The sequence below is a fragment of the Molothrus ater genome, chromosome 7, assembly GCF_012460135.2.
Source record: "Molothrus ater isolate BHLD 08-10-18 breed brown headed cowbird chromosome 7, BPBGC_Mater_1.1, whole genome shotgun sequence".
In the NCBI taxonomy this organism is placed as follows: Eukaryota; Metazoa; Chordata; class Aves; order Passeriformes; family Icteridae; genus Molothrus; species Molothrus ater.
This window is the reverse complement of record NC_050484.2, coordinates 1,870,533-1,894,482: the sequence shown is the minus strand read 5'-3', so window position 1 is coordinate 1,894,482 and position 23,950 is coordinate 1,870,533. Positions and strand designations below refer to the sequence as shown.

Sequence of the window (23,950 nt, the reverse complement as noted above, 5' to 3'; positions counted from 1 at the left end):
ATGTGCCTGTTAGAAGCCCCTCCTTCAGCTGTTCTCTCCCGTTGGGGGTTTAAAAGGCTTTCAAATTTACAAACCAGCTCCGTGGGGTTCTTTGAAACGCCTTAGAGGGCGGGTTTAGGGCGGGTTTGAACGCTGAGGGCAAAGCTTTGTGTGAGGTTTAGGGATGCAAATGGGAGTTTGTTAGGGCTGAGTGTCTTGGCAGGTGTCTGATGACTCCGTGTAAACTCTTGGCCTTTGATACCTCTGTGAGGAAGAAAAAAGCCTGAGAAACCTCAGCCTGAAAGGGAAAAGGCTTTTCAGGACACAGGATGTTTCTTGTTAAGCTTCTGCAAATGAAAAGGGGCATGTGCCTTCATGGAATCACAGAATCCCAGAACGGTTTGGGTGGGAAGGGAGCTTAAAACTCATCCAGTGCCACCCCTGCCATGGGCAGGGACACCTTTCACTATCCCAGGCTGCTCCAAGCCCCATCCAGCCTGGCCTTGGGCACTGCCAGGGATCCAGGGGCAGCCACAGCTGCTCTGGGCACCCTGTGCCAGGGCCTCACTGCCCTCCCAGGGAACAATTCCTTCCCAATATCCCATCCATCCCTGCCTTCTTTTAGTTTAAATCCATTCCCTCTTGTCCTGTCAAGGATACAAAGGACAAACCCAAGTCTCCCTGGACAGTGGAAACACTTGGAACCTGTTGGACAAGTTAAAACTTAGGCAAATAAGGCTGCTTTTAATTTGTGGGGAGCAATCCTAAATTGTTGTCAAGAAGACAAATAGGGAAATAATGGGTGGATTAGCAGTGAGAGATGTGACAGGAGGCAGGATGATCTAAGAACTTCCATGTGGATCTAATCAAGGAGGGCATCTCACTTGGAGCTCAGATGAGTCCAGATGCATGAACTCCTCTCTCAGGAACAGAATCCCAAAGGTTTGAGTGGGAATGGACCTTAAAGCCCATCCCATTCCACCTCCTGCCATGGGCAGGAACACCTTCCACCAGACCAGGTTGCTCAGGGCCCCACAGAATTTGTTCACACACCACCCAATAATTTGCTCACACACGAGCCCAGAGAGCGATGTTACATTTCCTACAGATTCAAAATTAGCCCTGCAGATGGTTTTCTCAATTTTTCTCACATTCTCCTTGTTGGTTTTGCTATTTCAGTCAAAACACATGTTTTTTCTTTGCTTGCCACTGGTTTATTTTTCTGTCTTCCTCTTTTATGAAGCCCATGCTCTCCAAAGTCATCTAGTAACTGCAGATGAGTGACAATTGGGGTGTTTTTATCATTTCCTGCCCTCCCTCAGTGGGAAAGGGTTAAAGTGCACATCTGAGAAGACACACTGAGTGATTGTTGGTGGCATCTTCCTCGTGTATAGTCTCAAAATATCAGACAACACCCACACCTTGCTTCAAAATGAGTGGTTTATAGACAGCTTTTGCAGGAGCCTAAGTGTGTACATTGTGTGTGTATGTGTTGTAACAGGGCTGGGTGAAAATGGGAAGAAAACCCCCAGGAAGAAATGTGTGAGTTTGTGTGCTTGAAAAGATTGCAGAGTTGCCACAAAGTTGGCCCCAGAGTCTGGTGACCTTTGTGCCTCACGGGTTTCTTGTCCCCCCCAGGTTCCTTAACGTCGATGTTTGTCAGGCTGCCTTGCGGTGGTGTCGGGGTGAGTACCTCCCTTTAATGTGTAAATAATGTCCTGTTTGTTCTCCTCCTGCTCCCCTCAGCACCAAAAATTGCTGCTCTGCATTCCAGGGTGGGTAATTGCAGCCAGATGCTGCCCCTGAGCAGGGGCTGCCACGGCCTCACGTGCCTTTCTTCAAAAGCTGCCGCAGCATTTCGGGGCTGCTCCGGAGAGCCCAAACATGAGGGACACTCAGAGGCATGGTCAGGAGGAAAAACCTCATTTCGCAGCCTGGGATGTTCACTGGTGAAGCAGCCCTTGCATCCCAAAGTGCTTTTTTTCCTGTGGAAAGCAGGACATGCTAGTGCTCCATCCTCATTCTCAGGGCTCCGCAGCAGGTGGGAAACGTGGCCATGAAATAGGACAATATTTGGGAATGTACTTGTTCCTGTGAATAGCAAGTTTGCTGTTTCTCTGCCCTGGAATGAAACAGCATTTGGCATCTTTTATTCTCCAGCTCCAGGATAATCCATGTGGATTCTCCAGGAGGTGACTAAAATGCCCCTCCATCCCTCATGGAAAAGCTGAGTGTTACTTTTCGGCTGTCAAATTTCCACATAATCAGGCTTTTTGCTGTTGTTTGTTCCCATAAAGCTGAAAAAAACCCAAACCACAAATACCTTGTTTTGAAGGTTTTCTTGTTTTCCTTTGAAGCCTGAAAGCTTAAAAGTTTCCCTTTCAAGTCAGACTTTCTGCTCCAGAGTTTCTGTGGAGGGTGACTGGACAGAAAATCGTGGAGAACAGGAAGGGGAAAAGAATGAGAAGAGACAATAAAAGGCATTGTGTTTGAAAATTCACAGTGGTAGTTCTGCTGCATAATTGTAGCTCATGAGGTTGAATTTTCAAGGTCTGGATTCTGTTATGGAAATGAAACAAAATTGTTTTCTTCCTGAGTCTTTGCAAAATCGCTGCTTTGAAAATTATCCCGTCAGAAAAAAAAAAAAAAAAGAATAATCGTCGTTTATTCATACCGCCACTCGTGGAGATATTTTATTTTGTATTGTAAATATGCTGCAGTCGCCTAATTCATGGCAAATTTTTGGCCAGAGCTTAAAAGGTTTGGATTTACTCTGCCCTGCAGTCAGGCATGCCATTCAAAGCAAAAAAAAAAATTATCATTTGCAAATGAAGACTGAATGGTAACAAGTAGAGACAGTGTCTGAGCCCAGCACGGGCCCAGCAGTCTTGCATTAAATCCCAAATCAGGGCAGGAAACGCCTCGGTGCTGGTATTCCTGATATGCTCCCAATAAAGATGCTGCTTGGTTGTCTCCACAGACCCCTAATATTGAATATTTGCTGACTCTGGTGCAGAGTTTTAGCAATCCTATCAGCAAAACCTGTGCCAGGGCCTCCCCACCCTCCCAGGGAACAATTCCTTCCCAATATCCCACCTCACCCTGCCCTCTCTCAGTGGGAAGCCATTCCCCATTGTTTGCCAGATATTTTTCAGAGGGCAAACATGATGTCATCGAGTCAAAAGGAAAGGAAAAGAAAATGAAGAATCAGTAGAATGATGTGGAACAGGGCCTCCTTTGGATTTATACTTGAGCAGGATAAAGCAGAATGATGGCTGATGATTGGAATTCAGGAGCTGAGGGTGTTGTATGAAATAACGGGCTGGAAAGATTTGAAACCAGGCTCTTTTCCTGCAAGCAATCAAGTGTGGCTCTCTTCCTTTGGGGATGTTGTGTAGATGAAAAGGAAGGATGGGTCTGGAGGGGGATGCAGGGCAGTTTTGGGGGGGAGAAGCCCCTGGAGAGCTGCTTTGCCTCGGGATAGAGGATGGAGCTTGGGCAGCCCTGAGTTCTCCTCAGCAATGAGTGGAATGAAGGACAGGCAAGAGAGTGAATCATAGAATATCCAGAGCTGAAAGCACCCACAGGGATCATTGACCCAACCCCTGGCCCTGCACAGACACCCCAGCAATCCCACCCTGTGCATCCCTGAGAGCTTTGTCCAAACCCTTCTGGAGCTCTGGGAGTGAAGCAGCAGCAAGGAAACAGTTCAGAGCAAATCCCTTCATCTCGTAACACCTTTCAGACTCTCTCTTTTATTAAAAACTCAGTCTTGGTGAATTGAAGTCAAAGAGAGAAAAGAGTAAATTTGTTCCCAGGTGCTTGGAAACTCTTTTTCCTTGCTGGTTTATCCCATGGCTGACAAGCCTCCTCCCTTCTGCAGCCTTCTGGTCCTAGCAGGAGAGAAAGAAAGAAAGCACAGAAGCTCTGAAATCAACAGGTGTGAGCTCTGAGTGAAACATCACTCATTTATTTCTGCTGATCACTTGGGAATTGTGCTCAGCTTCGTTCCTCTGCAGCTCACACCCCTTTTTCCACATCCGACTTCCATGCACCACGGCCTTCCCTCATCCAGGATGATTAGAGGAAGGTTTCCTTCCCCTGTTGGGAAGGATGAAAATTTGACAAGGAAGTCTCACAGATATGTGTGCTTAGCAGAAAGATTTTTAAATGTAGAGTCTGAAGAAGGAATAGGGATGGAAGCAAGTTTTGATATAGAAGAAAAGAATTGCTGAGCCAGTCTGACTGGATAACCAAGGAGGCAAAGGGTGTGTTAGTTAGAAGGGGTTTTTATGCCTTAGAGCAAAGGACAAACCCACCTCAAACAAGAAGATGTTTTTACCAAGCAGAAAGAGAGCACAGGCAAACAAGGCAGCAAAGCTGCAAGTAGAAAAAAAGGTCTCAGAATTTTCCACTGCAAGAAAACTGAAAATCAACTTCCAGCTGAAACTGTAATGTACTGACTTTTAGTGATTGGAGAACAGTAACATGAATATGGTAATTACAGTAGTTATGATAGGCTATAGATAAGAGTTAAGGTATAGATTGGTTCTACTGTATGAAGATGCTCAGCAAAGAAAAGTGTATAATGCATTGTAACCAAAAGAAAAGTGTATAATGCATTGTAATCAAAAGAAAAGTCTATAATGCACTGTAACCTAAACCAAAGGGTCTCCAGGCCTGCCTGCAGCTGGAGCTGACAGCTGTAGGCACAGCTCTGTCACCCACAACCCTGAATTGCTGTAACCTCTTGGATACAATAAACTGCATTTTGGAGAGGCTGCCTGGAGTCCCACAACTCTAATTTAGGCTCTTACTTTGGGAGAAAAGAGTTTAAGCTTGGAAAATCTGCAAGATCATCCCAGCACACTTGCATCCAGATTCTTCAAAACACTCAAAGGCTTGATTTAAGGAGAGCTGATGAATTTGTTTTCTTTCCTGTGTAGCGTTTTGCTGCGCACATTCTAAAAATATCTGAAGATCTGCATCATTTTCCTGCACGTGTTCTAAAAACTCCAGAGGTGTTTGTGTTGTTGATCTTCTCCAGAGCAGGTGATTCTATTTTTGGGTTTTTCAAGGGATTTGATTAGAGCATATCAACAATTGTAACTGTGCAAGCAAAGTAAGTTCTTGCAGAGCAGAGAGCACGGAAAGGACTTCAGTGGAATGGAAATGAGGAGGAACTAATTAGGGAGTCAGAGGAACAGAATGTGAGAATTATTTAATTGAGAGCAGGAGGAGACACGGTGGGGTGTCTTCCTCTGTGAGGGAAGAGCAGAACTCCTTCACTTTGCAGGGTCTGGAGCTCTGGTACAACCTGTGTCAACCTGTCCTGGTGCTTGATTTCTTACCTGTGGATTTTTTCGGTAGAATTTTATTGTATTTTTATTCAGTAGAATAATTTCAGTGCATTTTTATTCAGTAGAATAATGAAATCTTTTGTGAGGTGCTCATTTAATTCTGAGATAGCTGCACATTAATGAATAGGAAAATTTACAGTGTGAGTAGGAGGAATTTACGGTGTGAGTAGGAGCCTCATCATGGATATTAATAAAAAAACCTTGGGTTTTCCTTAAAGGCAGGAAATAATTGTAAGGAAATAGTAATTTGGAAATAATTGTAAGGAAATAATTGTAAGGAAATAGTAATTTTTATTATGAGGAAGGAAAAACTCTTTGGGTTTCATTTTGGACATTCTTCCTGGAATGTTCCTGGCAGGAGCCTGGTTTCTGCTGGGGCCTGGATGTGGCAGAGTTTGGCTCTGGCACTGAAGAATCCTATCTTTTTTATGGGAAAAGCTGACCCCAGCAGCCATCTGAGGGTCTGTGGGCCCCTTAGGACAGGCAAATTTGGGTATTTTCTATTTCCATTCCTCTGGTGCCTCACAGGGAATGAAGAGGGCCCATGGAAGGAGCCCTGAGCTCGCTGTGTCCAGGCAGGAAGGGAAGTTCTTCCCTGCTGGTGTCCTGAGGTACAGCAAAGACAAGAAAAATAGGTTAAGTTTGCTGGAAGATGGGTTGGCTGTGCCCAGAGATGGGGTAGATGCACTCCTTGGGGTCAGATCCAGAGACAGGACCCTCACAGAGCACCAGTGCACTGGGCAGTGGGGAGGAGCAGCACCTTGGGCTTCTTCCCACCTCTTTAGGGGCTTTTGGAGAGACCTGGTGAGGTCAGGCCCATCTTCTGCATGTGTGCAGTCCTGATCTAGGATTCCTGGAGCTGTCATATGTAATTCAGACTTTATCCTGCTGCTGTTCCCATCTTACTGCCCAAATTTACAGGGGTCCAGAGGAGCCCTAAGACCACAAATAGTCACTGCAGGGCTCTCCCACAATGCAGTGGCATTCCCCAGAGGCTTTTTGGTGTTCTCCAAGTGCTTTCCTAGTTATTGTGGCTTCCAGAGCATCCTTGGGTGGGTGCTACCAGAAACCATCCATGATCAGAGAGCTGGAATCGCTTCCAATGGCAGCTTCAGCACAGCTGGGAAGGAGGTGGATCAGTCCTTTGTGGGGCCACTTGTGTCTCCTCACTGCTCAGTGAGTCAGGCACAACAAATGATCCCTTTCTTCCCATCTCTGCTTTTTGCCATTGTTTCCATAGATACACTCAGGGCAGAGTAATATGTGAAAAATAGCTGGTGGTACTTCCTGGTGAGGAATGTCCCCTTCATCTGGTGACACAGTCTGGAATAACAGCAGTGGGCATGCCTGCAGGGTGCCTTGCCTTGCCTGTGGCCTGTTTCCACATTTTCAGGGGAGAAATCTGGTGATTCTATGGAATACTTAGCATTGAGGCAAATCTGTGTGGTCAGCACAGGATGCTGAAGGTCTTTGTTAGGGTGGGTGAACTCATGGCTCCCCAGGGAAGCTGCTGTCACTCCTGGGCAGTCTTCTTTTAAATGCCCAACACTGAACATCCCCCTTTATTGTGGATTTTTTTTTTTATTTTAAAGAATCATTGAATCATTTAGTAAACCTTTTTATTTCATCTTGGATCAGCAGCAATTAAAGATTTGACCATGCTGATTCCATGGTCACGGAGTCACAGAATCACAGAATAGTTTGGGTTGGAAAGGACCTTAAAGACCATTTCAGTCCATCCCCTGCCATAGGCAGGGTCACCTTCCACTAGCCCAGATTGCTCCAGCCTGGCAATGGACACTTCCAGGGATCCAGGGGCAGTTCCAGCTTCTCTGGGCACCAGGGCCTCAATGCCCTTACAGGGAACAATTCCTTCCCAGTATCTGAAAGAAACCCCCTCCCTTTCAGTTTAAATCCATTCCCCTTGTCCTATCCCCCCATGTGAGTGATGTCTTCATAAGACAGGGATCTCCTGATGCCTGGCTGCCCTTCTTGCTCCTAACCTGGCTCCTGTGTGTCCCCTCAGGTCGACAGTGACACCATTTGGAACGAGGTGCACTCGTCGGGCGCCGCTCGCCTGGCTGTGGGCTGTGTCATCGAGCTGGTGTTCAAAGTGGCCACAGGAGAGCTGAAGGTGAGGGAACAGCCCTGAAGGTATGGGAACAGCCCTCAGCTGTGCTCTGGGCAGGCTCTGCTCAGGGCTCTGCTCGGGGCTCTACTCAGGGCTCTGAGCAGCACCTCCAGTTCTTTTTCCCTCTCCACAATGAGAGAAAGCATCATCCACTGCTGTGACCTTGTGAGGAATTCATCAAGAGCAACTCCAGAGTTCCCAAGCAGGATTAAAGCTTCTGGCTGCAACCCCTGTGTGCATCCTTGTCCCTCTGACCTTTTCCTTTCCCTGTTTTTTGTGTGCAGAATGGGTTTGCTGTTGTCCGGCCCCCGGGTCACCACGCGGAGGAGAGCACACCCATGTGAGTATGGCCTTCACTGACTGCATCCAGGGCTCCTTTGCTGGGGGATCCACAGCTGGCAATTCCAGAGGAATTCTGTTAGGTTATCACTGTGGAATTTCTGTTTATTGCTAGATGAGATGTGTGGTGTTCAGAGCTCCCCAGATTCTCTGCAGCAGGGTAAGAGCCTGCTTATTGCTTTTGGGGGAGGTGTTTCCTAGCAAGGATCAGCAGTGGGTTTAGGCAAGTGTGGGGCAGACATTCCATGTTTCCCTAGAGCCTGCTGCTGGAATTCAGCACTTCCAATGGGAAATAGATCTAGTGGAAGGTGTCCCTGCCCATGGAACGAGATGAACTTCAAGGTCCCTCCCACCACAAGCCTTTCCATGTTTCCAGAGAGGAAAGGAGAGCAGAAGGAACTCCTGCCTCCTGTGTTCTGTCTAGGTGATGGGTGCAGTGGGACCATGGGAAGCTGTAATTAACACCTCTCTTTTCCTCTTCTCTCCCCTCTCCAGGGGTTTCTGCTATTTTAACTCCGTGGCAATCGCAGCCAAGCTGCTCCAGCAAAGGCTCAACGTGAGCAAAATCCTCATCGTGGACTGGGTGAGTAAATGCCCCTTCTTTCCCTTTGGGAGAGCAGGTGGAAATTATCCTGGGTGGGTTTCTTCTTGCAAGAGCAAGCTCTGTAAGTCAATGGAAAACTTCCTGGTTTCTTCTTGCAAGAGCAAGCTCTGTAAGTCAATGGAAAACTTCTTGCCTGTTGTCTGCAAGCCAAAATTTGGAGGTTTAATTGAATAAAAGTGTTCTAATCAGAGAAAAAAATCTTAAAGGGACCAGAATTTTCAAATAAAGAGAAAGGGCTTCTTTGGGATTCTGCTGTGGCAATGTTAAGACATTTATTTTTTAATAGATTTTATGTGGCTGGGAAGGTATTGGAGTGACTGGGGATCAGCCAAAAGTTTTGGCTCTGTAGCCACAAATCACCCACAAGTTAAAATGCATTTATTTGTCTTTTGGACTTACTGGATGGGTGTTTCTTTCCTCACTTCCCACCTGTTTTTCATGTCAGAGAGGGGCATTTGAAATAGCTGTCCTGTCACAGGCTGTGTTTGTGCACCACACAGCAGCTCAATAGGGGAGCTCTCATGGATTGTGTTGTTTAACTTGGATTCAACAGAAATTTATTTGTATCAGTACTCACCCCATAGATCTGGGGCAACAAATAGCCCAGTATCTCCATCTGCCAAAATTGGTGTGAATCCAGTTCTTTCCATCCAGGTAAATGAGTACTCAGTTTGATAGACATTTGGGATTGTGTTTATCCCATGTGTTAAACAAGGAGAGTAATCTCAAACTAGGTGTGCCAAACAGGTTATTCCCATTCCCCAAAAACTGCTTCTTCAGAGCCAGGCTGGAGAAAACAAAGCTCAGCAGCAAGGAAAACTCCTCCAAATACTAAAGTGATGCCTTTAATCCATGTTTTTAGTGAAAGACTAAGCTCTCTGTCCCTGCAGGATGTCCACCATGGGAATGGTACTCAGCAGGCCTTCTACAATGACCCCAACGTCCTCTATATCTCACTCCATCGCTACGACGACGGCAACTTCTTCCCAGGCAGCGGCGCTCCAGATGAGGTGAGCACATGGATCCCAGAGCCTTGGCACTCACAGGAGCTCCTGCCACCTCCAGAGCTCCTCAGGGTTTTGTGTTCCCATCCAAGGACACGCCAGGTCCCTGTGAGCCAGCAGCCATGGGCCCGGTGTCCTGGCCGGAGCTGGTGGGATGGCAGCAAAGGAGTCACTGCAATTGAGCTCTCCAGCCCTTGGGGGACAGCCTGCTCCAGGGGAGCCCTCTGCCAGCTGTCCCAGCACTCCCTGTCCTGGGCAGGATTTCTCCTTCCTCAGCAGAAGTTGTTTCTTAGATGCTGAAGGAAGAGCTTGTCCATGGCTGCACCACCCACACTCGGTTTTCCTGGCACAGCCATGGAGCCTGTCCATCTCCCCTTCTCCTTCTCCCCTTCTCCTTCTCCCCTTCTCCTTCTCCCCTTCTCCTTCTCCCCTTCTCCTTCTCCTTCTCCCCTTCTCCTTCTCCCCTTCTCCTTCTCCCCTTCTCCTTCTCCCCTTCTCCTTCTCCCCTTCTCCTTCTCCCCTTCTCCTTCTCCCCTTCTCCTTCTCCCCTTCTCCTTCTCCCCTTCTCCTTCTCCCCCTCTCCTTCTCCCCCTCTCCTTCTCCCCCTCTCCTTCTCCCCCTCTCCTTCTCCCCCTCTCCTTCTCCCCCTCTCCTTCTCCCCCTCTCCTTCTCCCCCTCTCCTTCTCCCCCTCTCCTTCTCCCCCTCTCCTTCTCCCCCTCTCCTTCTTTCTCCTGGCCCTGCCCAGGCATTGCTCACCACCACCAAGGCTGCACCTCCACCCCAAATTTGTGGGATTTGAGGGCCAGCCACGATGCTGCTGGAGCAAATCCCCCTTTCCTGGTGGTGTCCTCAGAGCCTGCAGCAGGAGGGCTGGGCAAGTGGAGCTGAGAGCTGAGCTCTGGATGGATCCATCCTTCCTTTCCCTCTGGGCTGGCAGGAAATATGGTCCTTCAGAGGGATTTAGCAAAGGGAAATTCTTTGGAATACTTATAGTGCTCCAGGTGACATCTGAAAGCTTCTTCCCCTGTCAATTTTACGTTTTCTGCTTGAGAAAACATCAATGTTTCCATTTCAACCTCTAAAGAAACTTAAATGTGACGTGATGCTGACTGTTGTAGTGAATGAACAGCAGCCCTTTGTATCAGGCTTTAATTCCTGCTTTTTAGCAATCTGCTTTACAAAAGGAGTCATTTTTAGATGTGTCATTTTAGATCAAATAAAAGAAAGGATACAAAACAAGTTTCATTTAAGCCAATGATGAATAAATAACCCACCGTGGGTAGATGAACACCCACCCCTGTGTTTTTCTAGCAAAAATATTTGCATCAGTATGAGGAATAATGTGCAATAAAAGCCATGCAGTTTTATCCAGCTGTGCAACACCTTGATTTTCACTTTTTAATTTTTTTTTTTCATATGCAAAGACCTTCTTGGCAAAAAAATAAAAAAGCTGGAAAAGCCTGGTTTATTTTTCAGTTTTCCTCTCTCTCAGGTAGTTGCAGGCAGGGCAAATGGGGACATTTGCAGTACAAGCAAGGAGAGGGATGTATTTACATCTCCCACCCACGTGTCCCTCAAGCAGCCAAAATCCCTTCTCTGTGAATCCTGTTTTTCTCCAGCAGAGGGGGAGCTCACTCTAATTAAAATACACTTTTTCCCCAGTTGCAGCTGTAGTGAAATACAAAATATGCTCCTGAATCAAGCTTAAAGTGATTTATGGAAAGGTACTACATGCAGCACAGCTCTGCTGCAGAAAAATCAAGAGGGTTCAGTTGATGTTGGGGTGTTTTTTTGGATGAGCAGCAGTCAAACACCACCAGTACTCAGCTCCCATAAAGATCTGAGCGTGGAGGAGCTTTATTTTCCCTCTTGTTTCAGGAACCAGGGACTAATCGACCTCACTACTGGATCCAGATCCGAATTCCACTGGGGGAACATCAAAAGAGCAAAGAAGTGTTGCCAGAATTTGCTAATTGAGAGTCCCATTTCCCTTTTGCAGGTTGGCACAGGAGCAGGAGTTGGTTTCAATGTTAACATGGCATTTACTGGTGGTCTGGATCCGCCCATGGGAGACACAGAATATTTAACTGCTTCAGGTACTACTGAGTTTTCCCTCTCACAAATATGTTTTTCACCTCAGCTGGGTTTCTTTCTCCTTGGGCCATCCTCTGTGATTTTGCTTTTCATAAGCTTTAAAATTTTGATATTATTCATCCCAGAGAGGCCCTGGCACAGGTGCCCAGAGCAGCTGTGGCTGCCCCTGGATCCCTGGCAGTGCCCAAGGCCAGGTTGGACACTGGGGCTTGGAGCCACCTGGGACAGTGGAAGGTGTCCCTGCCATGGCAGGGGTGGCACTGGATGATCTTTAAGCCTCCTTCCCACCCAAACCATTCCATGATTTTTCTTGGACACTGTCCTGTCCCACCCCCTGGCTCCCCTGTGCCATGGGTCCACTTGGCCTCTCCTTTAACAATCTGAAGCTTTTCTGTCCTCACACCTCTGGTGGCCTAAATTCATGCAGACACAGACTTGCCAGAAGACAGGGTGTGAATTTCTGGGATCTCACCTTTGTGGAACAGCATTAAATCCAGGAACATTATTTTCTGCTCTTCCCTGTTATATCTCCTTAGGCTGAGCAAAAAGCGCCTTTTCCCCCTCTTCATTCTGCCATCATGAAGCCCTCAGAGAACACCCACAATTTCAAATGACACCAAATCCCTGCCATTTGTGTCACTCCTGGCTCAGGAAGGCAGCACATTGCTCCAGAGTGGAAGCCTGGCTGTCCCAGGATGGATCTCTTGGTTAGCCAGAGCACCTGGAGCTGGGGACATTCAATATTAATTGAGTGTCTAGGCTCCTGGAAAAGGCTCAGGGCTGCACAGGGAGGCCTTTGCCAGCCACTCCTGGGGTCTGCTTGCCTGGTCACTGCAGCTGTTTAGGGAACAGCCTTTGGAGTGGGTCACAGTCCTGATTTTGGGGAGTTTTGGGGGATGCTCCTCCCAGAGCCTGCACACCTTCAGTTTAACCATAAGTTAAACAAGAAGCATTTTTTTCATCCTATGCCAAGTTTGGCCATGATAGTACATTATCAAGTGACCTTTTTAAATCTTAACCAGCTCCTTTGAAAAACATTTTTTCCCCCCCACCACCCCCCCGAATCTTTCTATTGATTTTAATGTAAAATAATGCTTTGAAGTTTGCAATTTATAGTCCCCAGAGAGTTGGAAAGTGAAGGGAATGGGTCATATATCCTATTTTTCCCCCTTCTTTTCTTGCTTTAGCCCCTTGAGACAATACATGCCTTCAAGGCAGCACCTTGTTATTCCACCCCGTCGAATGCCACGTTGCATTTGCTGGGGATCAAACCAAAGATGAAGAAAAGATAAGAAAATTGGCCATAATGAACTCCAGAAGCAGGAGGCATTTTCACCATGAACTTGGAAACTCACAGTGGAGAACTGAGCTTTAATTCAAACCAGTCCAAATGCCAAACTGTGAGGCTTTGAAGTCTGGAGAGGAATCAGTGGAAATCCTTTGAGCTAGGCAAAGATACTGATAGACTTTTTTTTTTCTTTTTTTTTTTTTCAAGCCTTAACTCTTCACATGCCTGTCTGTTTCTAGGGGGAAAAAAAGTCCTTTTTCTGTGTAAAAGGAGCAGATTTAAATAAGCAACTTGCTCCTCATTTTTTGTTGCTGTGTTTCAGGAAAAGCCAGTGTGTGTGAGTTTGAGAAATGAAAATGACTGAGATAATTGTCCTTCTGAATGAGAGAAATGAGAGAATAAATAAATCCCAGTGAAACCACTCATCCCCAAACTGAAAACCTGTTTCAGACTGGGTTTGCTCCATGCAAGAAAGAGATGGGATCTCACATCAGTGATTTTCATTCTCTCTCCAAATATTATTAAATGATTACTTTTGGGATGCCCAAGCTCTCCTGACCTCTGGATGGTCCTTAATGCCATAGATACATATCAGAAGTGAGAAAAAGAGTTAAAAATGAGCTTTCCTCTGCACTTGTCACTTGTTGCCTTCCTAACCTGGGTCTGAAATCACTGCCTGCCCCAGCTCCAGGTTGGGGTGCCTATTTTTGGGGGGATGGGGGGTGATGGTGCTCAGAAGGGATCTGGGGAGTTTTTTGGCAGCCTGGAGCTCCTGCACCCTGTGGTAGCTGTGGCTGTGCCAGAGTCAGCTCCACATCCCGTGTCTGAGCTCACCCCTGAGCGTGTGGGCAGTCCCAGATTGCACAGATCAGGCAGAAATGGGGTCAGTTTGTGCAGGGAACAATGCAGGGCACGTCCTTCCCAAAGTTCTGAACTCCCAGAACGTTCCCGCTGCCTCCGCTGTTGTTCCGTAGTTACAGAAACAAACAAGTTGTAAAATTCAGAGGGGTTTTTTGGACCAGGATTTGTTGTTCCCTTACATTTTACATCAGCTGAAATCCTGGTTTGCCTCTCTCAATCCTCCTGATCCAGGTGCAAACCCAGCTAAGAGACCTGCAGGAAAAATGGGAAGGCTTTGGCTGGTTTTCTTTATGACATGGGAACAGCAATTAGTGAAATTAAAAATGTTTTATCCACAGGAGTTTCCCTCCGAATTTACTGCAAGGAAGTTGTCCTGATGATGCCAGCAGTGGTGTTGTGTCTGAGAATTCCTTCCCCTGTCCCAGTAATTCCACCATAATAATTCAGCCATAATTCCACGTCCAGCTCGATTCCACATTTGACTTCATTTAAAACACCTCAGCCAGAAGGAAAAAGCCAGGACTGTGCTTCCCCCTCCTCCTGCTGCTTTCAAAAAGCATTAAACAAGTTCAGAAACCGATTTTAGGGGCATTTGGGTTTTTCCCTCGATCCATAAACCATTTGAGGAGCGAGGAAGAGGATGGGGGGGAAGAGATGATGCTGTTTTGCCTGGAACGGTGGTTGCTGTATTTTCAATTTCATGCTTTCCCCACACTGATTTCATCCCCAAATTCCTAATCCCTTTGGACACAGTAAATGACCATGGAGAAGCGAAGACTGGAATTTTCAGGAAGCTGGTTAGCCTGAGGAGCAGTGGATAACATTTTTAGTTTATATATATAAAATATATGACGTGTATAAAACCATATATAGAAATTTACACATGATATATATGAAATACAAAATATATCAATAGATAAATATATGCATAATATAAATATATACACTTAACAGATATAAATTTATACATAGCACATATAAAAATATATCTAAAACATAGATGTGGCCAAGAATGGGAAGAAGTCTCTAAAAAAGTGTTCAGCCTTCTAAGTTTCACCAATTTACTCGCTGCAATTGAGCATTTAAAGCCCAAAATAATCCTCTGTAGGATGGTTTCATTTACCTATCATTTATTAGGCATTTAATTGTAGAATTGGCTAATGCCAGGCTAAAAATTGTTCATTCAGCCTTCTGGAAAATAGATCTAAAATTGCTTTTTTTTTTTCCTCTCTCCCAAGCAATTGCAGAACACAATGGGGAGGCTTTGCTCGTTGCAGCCATCAGTTTGCTCTCGTGTAGAGCTGTTCAGCTCAGCTGTAACCAGGCAAATAAAAAGATTGCATTTATTTTAAGCAAGCAAAACAAGCTTCTGAAATTAGGGAAATTTCGGTTTCCTTGTTTTTAAAAAATTCTACACGGATTGAATGAATATTCAGTGTTAGGAATATTCATTCCTTAGTGAATAACTTTACAGCCACCTCAGCCATTCCTTAAAAGACCCAATTCCAGGCAGAACTGCTTATCTCCTAGGTAATAATTCAAATTTCTGGCTTTTTTAGAGTCTCATCAGCAGGGCAAAGCCATGGGGTTGTTTCCAGTTTAATCCTTGTTTCCCCTGGAGGGTTTGGCTTTACTGGGGTGCATCTGAGTGAAGGGGCTGGTTTTATCTGTGGACAAGGGAAAAGGAAAAAGCAAAAAGCTGAAAGAGATGTGTCCAAAACGTTGTCCACAGATGGAATCTGGGAAACTCTCCGGATTTTTGTCATTTTTTCTTACAATTGAAAACCCAAAATGAGGGAGGTCTGGCTTTGACCCTCCTGGATCAAGTTTTACATCCATGGAGAGCATCAGACAGAGTTTGATGTGGCTTTGGGGTATCACACTGGAATTAGGAGAAAGGCTTTTTCTCTCCCAAAACTGCCCCTGGCAGGGCTCAGGATCAGCCCTGGGGGCTGTGTGGCTGTGCTGGAGGAGTCACTGTGCCACTGTCACCCAGAGCCACCTCCAGCTGAGGGTCCCCAGCTGCCCCATCCCTCTGTGCTTGGCAGCACTGGACACCCCTGCCAGGCTTGGAATGAGCTGCTGCTCGAGGTCCTTCCCAGCCATGCTGTGCTCCATGAGCTGTCCCATGGCTCAGAATCCCCATGGATCTGTGATCCCATGGGTTGCTCAGTGCTGATGGAGCATCCCCAGCCCTTGGGGTGCAGCTTTGGGCTGGCCTCTGGTGATCCCACACTTCCACTGAGATCCCAGCAGCTCCCACAGCGTCATAACTAGGGGAGGGGGGGAAATGAATCTGATTCTTTGAGCAGTTTTCCTTGGGTTAGGAATGAAAAAGCTCAGGGAAAAGAAACACTTGCTCTGGAATTGCTGCTTCAGGCCTTGGTGAGGGTGGTGGTTTCTCCTGAAAATTTCTGTGAGTTCCACCAAACTGTAAACTCACCAAGCAGAGCTGTGCTCTTGCCTTCCTCACAGAATCATCCCCCAAGGACAAAATGGAGAGAGGCAATCACATCCTCAGAGGAGAAAATTCAAATTCCTTGTTGGGATTTTGTGTGTTTTAAGGGAAAATGAAATCCCTTTGTTCTCACAGAGGTCTCTGTGCCTGCACACGGAGATCAGCCATACTGCAGGAGCCTCTGGGGTTGCTGTGGCAAATAGCTGGGAAAAAAATAAAGCTGGGAGATGTGTGGGGAGGTTTTTTTGGTGTCTGGGTGCCTGTTCCTGCTCCCTGGTGGCAGTGGAGACTGGGGGGTGGGTTTGCTCAGTGCCTGGCAGAGGCTGATGCCCCATTCTGCAGAGGGGCACGAGCTCAGCTGGATGTCACGAGCTGCTGACTCTGGCAGATGTCTCCTGGCTGTTTAATATCCTTGTGGCAAAAGCTGGGAGCTTTTATGAGTGTTCTGATAGCACTTGAGCCATCTCAGCATGGAACAGCCCCCCTGGGCTCTGTTTTTAGAGCATCACATAAAGACTCGACTCAATAAAGTGTTAGGTTCTCGTGTGTGCCAAGATTTACAGGTCCATGCTTTGGGGTGTGGGTAAAATAACCTCAGTTCCTGCTCCAGAAAGTTGTCCTGGCTGGTGGCTGTTCCTAGGATGGGGAAATGGGAAAATTACAGGTCAGGTTGCCCTAGGGACACATCCAGTAGGTGCAGTTACAATGGAAAAAAACATAATTTGGGAAGTGCGTCTTGATGTGGGGATGGGATGTTTGCAACCTCCTGTAGGTTTTGAGGAGAAATTGTGGAGTTTGGAGAGAGAGAAAGCAGAGGGAAAAAAGTTCTTTTGGTGAGAAACCACAGGAACAGACCCCTTGTTTCATTTAAATACAACTTCAGCAATCAGTAGGATGGGGATGCTGAACAATTCCACCCATATTTTATTGAACAAAACATCAGAGGATGGGGAACTGGCATTGGGAGAGGTGGATTTGGGTGGGGTATTTGCAGCTGTTCTGCCCCTGGGATACTCCAGCCTTTTGCTGTGGGAAATGAGAAGTGCAGCAAGGGAGGAAGGAATCACTTGGCAAAGCTTAAGGAGGTGTTTTGAGGGAGGACTTGGAGATAATGCCTTGGGGTGAGGTTTCCCAGGTAGTTTTGCAGCCTGTGCCAGATGCCCTCTTCTTTTACCCTTATTCCCATGTATGTAAATCAGGATGTGATCCCAAATGGGAATCACAAGGGGTGACAGCTCATTTCCCTGCTCAAACCACGAGCTGGAGAAAATCCCAGGGAGTGCAAGGAGCTCTTCCACCAGGCTCTCAGGGTTTGGTGAGAGGGTTGAAGCACCCCTGCCTTGCTGAGGAGCCCCCCTGACATGTGTGTGCTGTGGATATTCTGTGTTGCAGGACAGTAGTGATGCCCATTGCCAACGAGTTTGCCCCAGATGTTGTGCTGGTGTCATCTGGTTTCGATGCTGTGGAAGGGCACCCCACACCCCTGGGAGGATATAACCTGTCAGCAAAATGTAAGTGGGGGCTTTACTTCTGCTGCTGTCCTATGGATTGAAGACAATGTGTTCCCAGATTTTACTTTGCGGGGTCTAGTTCAGATCTTTCATTTCAAAGGCAAAACTTCCATCTTTCTTCTTTGAATTTTCATGGCATTTATCTTTTTATAATGCATATTTTGGCCTGGCTGAAGCCTTAATTTTGTTGGGTTTTTTTTTTTTTGAAACATTGCATATTTCAACTTTGAAATATTCAGTATGTAATATTGTGTAATTTATTTGTAGTCACATCTCTGCTGAATTAGAGAGTTATGCTGGCATTAATATAAAATTGCAGAAAAAGGCCATACCAGCTGTAAACACTCTCATTGCTACCAAGAAATCCATTTCTTCCTCCAGGACACCTTATTAAAATTTTGAGCTGAATGTTTTTGCTCTCCACCTTTGAATTAATTACAGACACCCACAAACCCTCCTTTTTGCTTCGGGTCTGGGATGTTTTTGGGAGATGCACTGAAATTTTCCCCCCACCCTCCCCCTCCAGGTTATGTGGAGTTTACCTGGCACTGTTTCCTTCAAATTTATCCAGAGGACAGTTTTTCCTGCAAAAAGGTTTTTACTATTATTTTTTAAGAGTTTGTTCCAGCCAGGAAAGTTGTTCTCTACAGTGAACTTTAAAACCTCGTAAGGGAGCTGAACCTGTAAACTTTATATAAGAATAAAGTGAAATAGGTTTACAAGAGGCAAGTTCCTTGAGATATCCAGAAACACTTTGGAAAGGAAAGGTCTTGTTTACCTGCTGCTGCTTAAATTTGCCATGCTCTGCTCCTCTTACAAAACCAGTTGTGGGCTCTGCAGTGGACGCTTTTCTCTGCCTGTTAATTTGCAAAGGGGTTCACTCCAAAGCAGAAAAGCAGGCAGTGGGGATGGAGGGTAGAAATTCCCTGGCTTCTCCTTTGTTTGGCTTTTTGATTTTTTTTAATTTTTTTTTTTCTCCTGGAGGGGGAAGGTTGCTTTGAGGACACGTTTTTTAAATCCTCGCCGCTTGGTTCTGTTTTGTTTAAAGGGGGCAGAAATGTATTGTGTGTCATCTGATCAAAGTGCCGGGTGCCCCTGGAATTTTTATAGCATATTATGGACGGGAAGAGCTGTCTGCTGAGAACGAGATGTCAAACCTAAATCTCTCTGGGGCACTGCACTGCTGCTATCCCGACCCAAACTGGGCCCATTCCCCTTCCTCCTCCCTCCCCCAAAGCAGCATCCAGCAGAAATCCACCCCTTTCCCTGCTCCCAAAGGCAATGTTGGCTGCTGGCTTTAATTTGGGGTGCTGAGGGGTGGCAGGGGGAGGCTGGTGATGCTCTCAGCCGGGGTGGTGCTGCTGGGGGACACAGGGATCCATCCCTGGAAGCCGCAGCTGGAACCGCGCGTCCAAGCCCAACCTGGCTCGCGTTACGCGCCGAGCCTTTGCAAATCCCCGCTGGGTTTTTAATATGATGTAATTCCTCTCCCTAATTCTTTGATCCTCCGCCAGGAGCCCCATTCCAGCCGCCACCTTTGCCCTTGTGCTGCATTTCCTCTGTTCCCTCCTTGCAGGCTTCGGGTACCTGACGAAGCAGCTGATGGGGCTGGCCGGGGGCCGCGTGGTGCTGGCCCTCGAGGGCGGCCACGACCTCACGGCCATCTGCGACGCCTCGGAGGCCTGCGTGTCTGCCCTGCTGGGAAACGAGGTACAGGCACCCCCAAACACACTCCCCCCTCGGCTTTGGGCGTCTCATCCTCCTGGCTGCCAAGTTTGTGTCCTTGTTTGGTGTCCTTCTGACACTCGCTGTTTGTTTAGTGCTTAAAAACCACCTGTGCTTTGTAGTCCGTGCAACGAGTGAAACAGCTAAGAATGATTTTTGGGTTTGTTCTTTCTCCAAATAATTTGCTTCGTGCTCTTTGGAAAACAACTCTTTTAATTAATTTCTGAATTCATTGTGCAAGTCTTCCCTTCTCTTTGCTCCCCTCTCTAGTCCTACAGACTGTGCCTGCTACATGGGGCAGCTTGCTTGACATGGTTTGCAGCAGGATTTTTTCCTAGGAGTTACATTTTCTATTTTCTGCACGTTGCTGTGTAGGAGAAGCCTTGACTGTGTCAGAAAAATTGGCCAGAAAGGTTAGGGGGGTGATTGCAAGATAAGAACCAGACAGAGAAATACAGCAAGATGTTGGATTCTGAAGAGCTATGGGTATTTTCCTACAGAGAAAATTTCAGATACTCCATCTTTTCTGCTTTCCCCCCCCCACTTTTAGTGTCAGAGGGATGAAGGAACACTACATCTACACATCTTTGAAATCCTTGCAGGGGTGTTGACTCCACCACTGCCCTGGGCAGCCTGACTGAATGCCTGAGCACGCTTCCAGTGAAGGAATTTTCCTTAATATCCAACCTAAACCTCCTCTGGTGCAGCTTGAAACCATATTTGAGGTCTTTTGAGTACAGATACTTTGGGCTGAGGTGCAGCACCAGAGGAGCTGAGCAGTGGGTCTGTCTCCAGTGGGAGCTGATTTCTGGGGAGGGTTGTAGTTCAGTGACCATCAGGTGTCTGGAAAGATGGAGAGGGAGCTTGGATCTGCATGGAGGTGTGGAGCAGTTTGACCTCCAGCCTGTTGGAGAAGTGTTCTGTCTTGGAGTATCCACACTCAGCGTTAGGTGGGAGGCTGGAGGAGCCAGGCCAGGAGATAAACCAGCTGGGATTCATCAGAAGCACCTGCTTCCATCATCCAGCATCCCAGCTCCAGTGCCCAGAGAGCATCCTGCTCCTTCTGCTGGGCCAGGCAGTTCTGAGAAGGCTCTGGGCACAGGGAATGGCTCCAGCCTGCACTCAGCCCTCAGGACAGCTGAAAACTCAGGAGGCAGCTGCCACACCAGCATGGAAACAGGGGGCTTCCAGTGGTGGGGCACTGGCACAGGTTTCATAGAGAAGCTGTGACTACCCCTGGATCCCTGCAAGTGCCCAAGGCCAGGTTGGATGAGGTTTGGAGCAGCCTGGGATAGTGGAAGGTGTCCCTGTCCCAGGCGGGGGTTGGGACTGGATGAGCTCTAAGGTGCCTTGTAAGCCAGACCTTCCTGGGGTTCTGTGAGGTGTTTATTGCAGCACTTATATGTTTCAAGTGGTCACTACAGACAATTCTTCTGGCTCCAGCCACCTTTGGGTGAAGGATGCACTTTGAAAGGGAAGCAGTGGGAATAACACCTGGAGGATGTGGTTCCTCCTGCTCAGTGTGCTCCTAGGATCACTGGAGGCTGACTGCAACCACAAGCAGTAAATAAGTGCTTCACCCAAGCCATGGGTGTGTTTGGGAGTGTGAGGCTGTGGGGAGAGCTCAGCACTCAGGATACCTTGGATGTTGTGAGCTGCCTGAGTGATTTCATTGAGCAGAAGAAATATTGATCCTTAAAGATAAAAAACATTGATTATTTTAATCATGGCTACAAGGACACTTAAAAAACAGACCTGCTCTCACTTGTCCTAGGTGGGCTGTGCAGATAGGGTAATATTCCCTGGCTTAGGCACACATCAGAAAGCAGGAAACACTCATTTTATCCAGGTCTTTCCTGGAACCTTTTGAAGGCAGGGCAGTCGGGGGGAGCGCTGCAGCTCTGCGCTGCGGCGCTTTGATGCGGTTTGATCTACAGCGTGTCAGAGCAGCCTGCTGCACACACATGGACAGGCAGCTGTGGCCAGGCTGGGCTGCAGGGAGCTGGGCTGGCTCAGGAGCCAAACTGGAGCTCCACTGGGGCTGCTGGGAAATGAGGGGAGCAGTGCCAGTCCCCCCGAGCACGGCGTCCACCGGCCGAGATCAAAACTCCCGCGTCGGAGAAGCAGCTCCTTCCCAAGCTGCCAGGAAATGAACCCAGAGCTGGGGCTGGGCAGCTGATTGCTGCACTGGGGAGGGGGTCAGGGCTGGGGAATGGGCCTGCACTGCTGGGCAATGCTCACAGGGCTTCAGTGGAAATCAGGGATGGGAAATCAGAGAGAGACTTTGATACAGTCTGAGAGAGTTTGGGTTGTTCCGCCTGGAGAAGTCTTCCAGTGCCTAAAGTGATTTCAAGAGAGCTGGACAGGAGCTTTAGACAAGGGTCTGATGGGACAGGAAAAGGGGGAATGGTTTTAATCCATTTTAATCCAGATGGCAGGGTTAGGTGGGATATTGGGAATTAGGAATTGTTCCCTGTGAGGGTGGGCAGGCCCTGGCACAGGGTGCCCAGAGCAGCTGTGGCTGCCCCTGGATCCCTGGCAGTGTCCAAGGCCAGGCTGGACAGGGCTTGGAGCCACCTGGGACAGTGGAAGGTGTCCTTGCCCATGGCAGGGGGTGAGATGAGATGAATTTTAAGATCCCTTCACCCCCCAGCATTCTGTGATTCCATGATTTTGAGATCTGCTGATGGCAGTCTACACCAGTTAGCCACCATTCCTCTCCCATTACTCTGCAGAGCTGCTCAGTCCATTGTGGGCATCTCCAGCCTCTGCCCTTCAAACAGGAAGGTGTGACAACCAGGTGCCTCATGCCCAGAGGTTTTTTGCTCCCTTTTTCCACAGGCTGAGGTTCTTTGTGAGTGTTATTTCAGGAGGAGGAATGAGCTCTGGAATCTGGAACATGCTTTGTCTCAGTGTCAACCAAGAGGCCCTGGAATGCTCTTGCTCAAAGACTTATCCAGGAATTGCTTTTGCCTTCACTTAATGTCATACAGAAACCAGTTTGAAGCAGAACTATTTTTAGAGTGGGGAATTAATAAAAAGTGCAATCCATAATTACTGAATCTGGAATGCACCATCCTATGAAGTACCTATGGAATGGCTACCATGTGCTCATAAGAGCAGTCTTGGCTGCAGCTTCTCTTGGCTCTGAGGGAAGTTAAACTTTGCCATAGATATTTTTAACTGTTGAACTCTGGCTGTTCTTTGCTGGGGAGCATCCCTGGTTGGGTTGTTTTCAGCACAGTTAACAGCAGTGGACATCTCTTGTTTTGGACAGCCCACCTTGGAGGTTTGGGATGAATTCATTCATTAGTGGAGAACCTGGGAGGGCAGAGGTGTCTCCTCTTCTTGAGTTTTTCTAAAGGAAATCAAATAAATCCTAAAACTTCCCTCCAGCAGTGCTTGTCAGGCCTTTCCCTGGGCTGGCACAGGCATGTTCCCACTGCAGAACGACTAGTGGAAGGTGTCCCTGCCCATGCCAGGCATGGAGTGGGATGAGCTTTAATGTCCCTTCCCACCAGAACCATTCTGGGATTCAATGGTAACATTCCTCTGGTGTTCCTCTCTCTCTCTCCAGCTTGACCCTCTTCCAGAGAAGGTTTTCCAGCAGAGAGCAAACGCTAACGCCGTGCATTCCATGGAGAAGGTCATCGAGATCCACAGTGAGTCCGGCCCCACTGACCCAGCTGGGTCCCTGGGGACACCCCTTGGGCTTCCCCACCATTCTGCCAGCTCCATGCTCCCATTTCTCACTTTTCTGGTGGTCACTGCACCCTGAGCTGGGCTTGTGCAGTGACAAAGCCCAGCAGGACTTTAGCCTTTAGGGGGAATTACAGAATCAGAGCACAGGTTCAGTAGGAAAAGACCTTCAGGAGGATCCAGTCTAGCTGTTAACCCAACAAAAATTAAAAACTCTAAAATCTCTGTAAAGGACAGACTGTCCTGCCATTAGAGGGTGCTCTTACTTCTTGGAAAGCAATTAAGTGTCTCCAAATAACACAAGTCTTGTTGGGAGTTGTGGCACCCATTAATTAGGAGTAGATAGGCATGGAAGTGAAGCAGGTTCTCAGGGACAGGCTGGGATTCTTGGGATGTCCTGTGCAGGGCCAGGAGTTGGATTCAATGATCTCTCCCAAGGGATGATCCCTTCCAAGGATATTCTATGAGTTTTGCTGGCAGTTGTTGATATTTTAGGTTTATTTAGCTAAGCAGTTTAAAATCATTGCACTGAACCTTGCCTGGAGAAATTCTTGGCAATTCTTTCCTCTAGAGCCTTCCCAGTGCTCTTCTCCATGCAAAAGGGTGTCAAACTGCCGACATAAAAAATACTTTGGAGGTTGAAGCTTGGACTTGGTGGTCTTGGAGGTCTTTTCCAACTTTAAGGGTTCTAAATACATCTTGGACTTCTTTAGTCTTCAGGGATTTGCCCACTGAAAGTACGTGGCAGTCAGCAGGTGGATCCAGACCTGGACTGCATCCTTCCCTCTCCTGGGTTTTTTGGTAGAGAGACATCTCCAGGCACATTTGTCCTTAGGTCTAGAAGTTTCTGAGGTATTTGAAGTGGAAAAGGGAACTGTTTTTTGAGCACCTAAGGC

At 47.4% G+C, this 23,950-nt stretch overlaps 1 protein-coding gene across 1 annotated transcript in view; it reads left to right on the top strand.

Annotated features, from left to right (window-relative positions):
* HDAC4 (histone deacetylase 4) overlaps positions 1 to 23,950 on the top strand; it is a 182,783-nt gene that overhangs the window by 152,676 nt on the left and 6,157 nt on the right. The window contains exons 17-25 of the mRNA XM_036386565.2: positions 1,618 to 1,664; positions 7,366 to 7,473; positions 7,755 to 7,810; positions 8,305 to 8,392; positions 9,304 to 9,423; positions 11,418 to 11,524; positions 17,512 to 17,630; positions 19,207 to 19,340; positions 22,933 to 23,017. Coding sequence (XP_036242458.1) covers positions 1,618 to 1,664; positions 7,366 to 7,473; positions 7,755 to 7,810; positions 8,305 to 8,392; positions 9,304 to 9,423; positions 11,418 to 11,524; positions 17,512 to 17,630; positions 19,207 to 19,340; positions 22,933 to 23,017 — 864 coding nt within the window. The remainder of the gene's footprint in view (positions 1 to 1,617; positions 1,665 to 7,365; positions 7,474 to 7,754; positions 7,811 to 8,304; positions 8,393 to 9,303; positions 9,424 to 11,417; positions 11,525 to 17,511; positions 17,631 to 19,206; positions 19,341 to 22,932; positions 23,018 to 23,950) is intronic.